Source organism: Nicotiana attenuata, chromosome 2 (assembly GCF_001879085.1).
Source record: "Nicotiana attenuata strain UT chromosome 2, NIATTr2, whole genome shotgun sequence".
NCBI lineage: Eukaryota > Viridiplantae > Streptophyta > Magnoliopsida > Solanales > Solanaceae > Nicotiana > Nicotiana attenuata.
Genome location: NC_031990.1, coordinates 18,151,204 through 18,157,968, shown reverse-complemented (window position 1 = coordinate 18,157,968; position 6,765 = coordinate 18,151,204). Strand labels below are relative to the sequence as shown.

The 6,765-nt window shown below is 35.8% G+C and overlaps 1 protein-coding gene across 1 annotated transcript; it reads left to right on the top strand.

Moving 5' to 3' along the window:
- LOC109222842 (F-box protein PP2-B10-like) lies at positions 3,929 to 6,547 on the top strand. Its single transcript, XM_019387149.1, has 3 exons — positions 3,929 to 4,253; positions 5,010 to 5,128; positions 5,928 to 6,547. Exons 1-3 carry the CDS (start codon positions 3,990 to 3,992, stop codon positions 6,361 to 6,363), a joined length of 819 nt encoding a protein of 272 aa, XP_019242694.1. The 5' UTR covers positions 3,929 to 3,989; the 3' UTR covers positions 6,364 to 6,547.

Below are 6,765 nucleotides of genomic sequence, written 5' to 3'. Positions count from 1 at the left end.
CAATATGAAGTTCCTGGGAACACTATGTATGGCATATGCAAAAAGCTCAAACTTATTGAGCTAAACACAAGACACCTCCAGAAAGAGGTATCAAATGTGGAAAGGAAGGTTGAAGACACTCGAGGGAGATTACAGGACACTCAACTACTGCTGAACTCTGATCTATACAGTCCAAATTTGATCCAAAAGGAGAGGGAGCTGATCCTTGAATTGGAGAAATGGTCTAACATACATGAAGAGGTGCTCAGACAGAAGTCTAAGGCTGTATGGTTAGCAAAGGGAGAATCAAACAAAAGATATTTCCTTGCACAAATGAAGACTAGACAAGCAAGGAATCATATATCTTCAATATGTAATGACCAAGGGACTATGCTGACTGATCCAAGCCAAATTCAGAATGAGTTTATTAATTTTTTCCAAGAACTGCTGGGTACAAAAGCTGCAGAATTGCCTTGTTTGAACAGTGACATTGCAAAAGATGGTTATTGTCTAAATAAGGAGGAACAGCAGGGGTTGATAAAACCAGTGAATAAGGAGGAAACTTTAAAAGCTCTGAATGATCTACCAGCTGACAAAGCCCCTAGGGGTGATGGCTTTCCTGTGGAATTTTTCAAAGCTAACTGGGATGCAGTGGGAAATGATGTTATAAAAGCTATTCTTCAGTTCTTTGAAAAAAGGAAGATACTTAAGGAGATAAACACTACAACCATTACACTGGTGCCAAAAGTTCCAAATCCTACTCATGTCAAGGAGTTCAGGCCCATTGCATGTTGTACAACATTGTACAAACTAATAGCCAAGGTGATTACTAGCAGACTCAAGCAAGTAGTAGACAAAATTGTTGGGCCAGCACAATCAGCTTTCATTGAAGGTAGGACCATCTTAGATAATGTGATTGTGGCACATGAGCTAGTCAAGGGTTACAACAGGAAAGGAATGTCCCCTAGATGTCTAGTGAAAGTAGATATCAGGAAAGCTTATGATAATGTTGAGTGGGACTTTCTGAGAATGGTATTACTCGAGTTTGGAATTCCAGCTAAGTTTGTCCAACTCATCATGGAGTGTGTTTCGACTGTGAGCTACTCTATTATCTTTAGTGGAGGACTCACCCCTAAATTCCAAGCAAAGAAAGGACTACGTCAAGGAGATCCCATGTCACCACTCCTATTTGTATTGACAATGGAGTATCTGAACAGATCCTTGAAGCAGCTGATCCAAAATCCCAACTTCAACCATCACCCAAGATGCAGGAAAATGAAACTAACCCATATTTGTTTTGCAGATGACTTAATAATGTGCTGCAGAGCTGATAAAATGTTTATTCAGTTGATGATGCAGGCATTTGAACACTCCTCTACAGTCTCAGGCCTCAAAGCAAATATGGAAAAGAGTTCTCTATATATAACAGGGGTGGACCAACAGTTGCAGAACCAAATCTATGAGGAGATGCACTTTGCAATGGGAGAGATCCTTTTCAAGTACCTTGGTGTCCCCTTGTCTTCAAAAAAAATAACAGTTCAACAATGTATGCCCCTGGTGGAAAGAATGATTGCAAGGATCAGATGTTGGACTACAAAATTCCTGTCATATAGTGGCAGAGTGCAGCTTATTAAGAGTGTACTTTTTGAGATCCAAACTTATTGGTCGCAGATCTTCCTGATTCCAAAGAAGGTGCTGCAGCTAATAACAAGTGCCTGTAGAACATTCTTGTGGACTGGACAATGTGCAACATCAAGAAGAGCCCTTGTCGCATGGGAGAGATTATGTATGCCAAAATCAGTAGGGGGCTTGAACATAATCGAATTTCAAACATGGAATAAAGCAGCCATATCAAAATTGCTCTGGGCTATCACAGCAAAGAAGGACACCCTCTAGGTGCAATGGATCCACAGTTTCTATAGTAAGGGTAGAAGCACCAGTACTATGGAGACACTTAGGCAAGCATGTTGGCTTGTTAGGAAAATCTTTGATGCAAGGAAATAGTACGGGAGAAATGATGTGTGCGAAGAATTACAACAACTCACTGATGCTGGGAAGTTCATGATCAAGAAGGCATATCAATACTTACTCCCTCAATATCCTAGAGCTATATGGAGAAACCTCAATATGATTCCATGTTCAGTACCAAAGTATCAATTTATACTTTGGCTTGCACTTCAAAGGAGACTTAGTACAACAGACAGAATGGCTAAATGGGGAATACAAGTCCCTATGAACTGTGTACTATGCAGAGCTGATATTGAAGAAACTCACACTCACTTGTTCTTTGAATGTGATTATTCCAGACAGATGTGGAGCTCCTTCTTACGATGGATAGGAGAAAATAAGCAAGTAGGGACCTGGGAAGAGGAGATTGAGAGATTAACGATCAAACAATGTAACAGCAGAGCACATGCAGAGGTGCTAGGATGGCTATTAGTTGCTACTGTTTACCACGTTTGGATTGAACGCAATGCTAGAAGATTTCAAGAACAGCAGCAGGAATGTGTATCAAGACTAAGAGAGATTACCTTTCAATTACATAGGAAAGGACAACTTAGAAGCAATTGGAAAAGATTACTTGATAGATTAAACTCATACCCAAGTCTAGTATAGACTAGCAGTGTAGTAGATATATAGAGGGGAGGAGTAATTGTAATTAGGGTAAAGTTTAGGACTAGTTCTAGAGTAAAAAAGAACTAGTGGATGTATATATTCTACTTGGTTGAATAAAATTTTATTGTTTGACCAAAAAAAAAATGCAAATGTAAGATATCTAATGTTGCTAAAATTTAAAAGTGAAAACTAAAATTTAAAAAAGAAAATTAACAATACATAAAATAAAAATACATTATAATTCAAAGTACATCAAAGGAGGATACATTAAAATTGAAATTACATTAAAAAACATAGAACATAAGTTTAGTAATCCGCTATGTCATTTCCAGGTGCACCAAAATTACCAAAAAACTGAGAGAACGGGTTAGAAGATTGTTGCGCTTGTGGTTGTTGAAATTGTTGACTTCTTTTATCGATTATTCGTTTTTGTTCTTGTCGCAAAAATTCACGAAGATTTGGATCGTCAATGGAATTCAAGTTCGTCAATAAAATAATTTTGTAATAAATGATTATATAAGTGGTGAATGTGAATTATATATGATGAATATGAAAAAAAGAAAAAAGATAGAATTTGTTTGATAGAAATAAAAAATAAAATTTAAATAGAAGATAATAATATAATATAGAAGAGAGAGAACAAATATTTTTCTTTGGTGGAAAAAAATGGTGTAATGGTTGGAGTAAATTTGGTGTTACACCATTTTGGTGTGAAATTTGGTGTTAGGGTTGGAGATGGTCGTCTTAGACCATAATTTTTTTAAAGTGAGTCAAATTTCGTCATACGAATTAGGATGGAAGGAGTAATATATTTTTTTTTCTATAATAAAGATAAACTTAAATATTTTTTTTTTTTGGTCAAAAACTTAAATGTAACAACATGGACAATGATAATTCAAGTAGCCTACTTCCACTTTCTTCGGATTGAGGAATGAGGATTGGTCGTAGTAATTGTTGTTTGAATGAGTTTGACTCTTTTATTTATTCAATCTACAATAAGAGAAACATTTATTTAGTCAATCTACATTAAAAGAAACATAATTATATGCTTTTCTGTACTTTATAAATTATAATAGGCAACAAATAAATGTCTTAAATTTCTTTTCTTTTCCTTATATTGACAGAATTCCACCAATAACACCAAAAAAACAAAACAAAAACAAAAAAAGAACCTTTGACAAAATCAGTTACTCCTATTTATTTATGATGCAGTAAATTAAATTTTGCAAAAATCTTAGTAGTAATCTTATTCCTATCCAGCTAGGCATTCAACACACATGCTTAAAATCTAAGCAAATATTGAAAACATATACGTCTGTCTGTATATAAATCTTGGAACCAAAAAAAAAGAAAAAGAAATCGGTTCTATTCTTGACTTGAAGTTTATTGCTCCAATGAATTATTTTGAAAGATTGCCAGAAGGCTGCATATTGGAAATTCTTTCACACACAACTCCAGTAGATGCAGTGAGATCATGCATTTTATCAAGAGGATTCAAGTCTGCTTTAGAATCAGAAATTATTTGGGAAAGATTTTTGCCTTCTGATTATCAAGAAATAATTGAAAGATCAGAGTTTTCTCCTTCTGTTTGTACAACCAAAAAAGAGCTTTATTTTCGTCTGTGTGAATCTCCCATTCTTCTTGATGGTGGCAAACTGGTAAAAACCTATTTTGAATCGTTATCTTTTATATTTGTTATGTTTTTTTATTTATTTATTTAATGACGGTGGTATTTGGTCCACTTCTGCGACTGGACTATTTTACCATATCTACTGGAAGCAATGCATAAGGATACACTGTTCACATTACACTTTTCGAGATTTACGGACCCAACATGAACGCGGGATGCTGCCCCTTTTAACTCTTATGATTTAGGCAAATGAAAATTTGAACCCTAATCTGTCACGATTTTCACCTAAATTCCATAGGTTCACACCTTTTGGTGCCCATTTTTTTGGTGCTTCTGTAATTTTTTCTTTCGAGAGGGATCATACTGAATAACATTCTTTTTAATAAAATTTAGTTTACTCTTTTTATAGGCAATAATGCAACTTAAGATGTACTCCCTCCGTTCCACATAACCAGGTTGTTTTTTTGACCATATTTTTTTAAAAATATTTTGTATGTATTTTGAATTGTAAATTATTATGAATTATACTCCATGTAGTTTTCAAATATGTAAATTTATTTTTAAAATATCTCGAATAACCTATATCTAATTTTACGGTCAAAATTAAGAATTTTGCCCTTGTACTTGGCATCGTGCCACACAAAATGGAACGGAGGGAGTACTATATATTAAATTTGAGATGAAAAGAGTAATATTCTTCTTTTTTGTTCTGTTTTCTCTCTCAGTTAAGTGCCAAACCATGATTCTTGTGTAAATGCATCTCTAATTCAAACTCTTTTTTCAGAGTTTTTCACTTGATAAGCACAGTGGGAAGAAGTGTTTCATGGTAGCACCAAGAGAGCTTATAATTTCGTGGGGAGATAACTTAAACCATTGGCAATGGAAGCCTCATCCGGACTCTAGGTTTGTTCTCTTTTTATTTTCATCACTTATTCGTCTATGGTTTTCTTCCACCCTTCCTCCTTCCCTTTATATGTATAAGAAGATAACAAACGATTAACAACAACAATAACAAATTCAGGGTAATTTCATAAGTGGGGTCTGGGGTACGTAGACCTTACCCTGACCTTAAGTAGATAGACAAGTTGTTTCAGATAGACTCACGGCTCAAGAACAATAGAATGGAAGCATTAAACAATAGCAACAACATAGGACAACGGAAGCAAATGGCACAACGAGTTATAACAAAGACCTAGGACTAAGAAAATACAAAAATAGTACCGATACTACCGGTAAGAATGACACACCGTATAAAGCCAAGGATCTAGGAATTAGGAAATGCAAGACTGGTACTAATACTATTTGTAAGACTAGGAGAAACCACCTGTCAACCCACAACCCTAGTTCTCGACCTCCACATCTTCCTATCGAGAGTCATGTCCATGACAAATGATTGTATCTGTATGTATAAACCTGCTTTATTCAATGCATTTGCTGTCTCTTTCTTTCTTTTCCCTTTATTTTCAAGATTGCCTCTCTACCCCTTGGGGTAGGGGTAAGGTCAGCGTAAACACTACCATCCTCAGACCCCACTAGTGGGATTTAACTGGTTCGTTGTTGTTGTTGTTGTTGTTATTGTTTTTCCAAGATTATGATCTAGTCATTTTCTTAGTTATCTTAAAGATTCTTTATTCACTTGTTTGATAAAAGGAATGCAGTTTCCAAATTTTACTTACAAATATTATATGCAACACATTTGCAGATTCTCTGAAGTTGCATCTCTTAGTTCTGTACGTCGGTTGGATATCCGCGGAAAGATAGGAACCAAAATGTTGTCACCAAAGACAGATTATAGTGCTTATTTAGTGTACAAATTGGTTGATAATCCCTATGGCCTTGAATCTGCCAATGCAATTGTTAGGTTTGTTGATTATGAGAGTGACACTGATACTGAAAATCAAGCCAATACTGTGAAACTCGAAACATTGCCCGAAAGTAGAAGGAATGGAGGCTATTTACAGTTTAAAAATGGAAAGTTTGCAAGTATGAGAGCAGATGGATGGATGGAAGTAAAAATGGGAGATTTCAATAGCAAGAAAGGCGGCGATGGACCTGTAGAAGCGCGATTAATTGAGATAAAACGTCTTCATTTAAAAGGCGGCCTCATTGTTGAAGGAATTGAGTTTCGCCCCAAATAATAGAATAGAAGTTGTGATAATGTAGTTGAGGTGCGTTCAAGTTGGGTTGATTCATTCTTGCCCAAAAGAGACGTCTTGATTACATTGGGCGGAGGCTAATTTATTTTATGTATAAATATTAAGTGTTGAATCCCCCGTGACTTCTTTGTATGTTTACTTTTTCTATCAAAAGATTAAATCTTCTTCTCTTTACGTTTTCTTTTTTTCTTTTTCCTTGTCGTTGAGGGGAGCCTTGACGTAACTGAAAAAGTTGCTGCATGTAATCTTGAGGTCACTGATTCGAGCCGCTAAAACAGCTTTTTGCAAAAATATAGGGTAAGTTTGCCTACAATAGACCCTCGTGGTCCAGCCCTTCCCCGGACCCCGAACTTAGCGAAAGCTCAGTGCGCAAGGCTGCCTTTT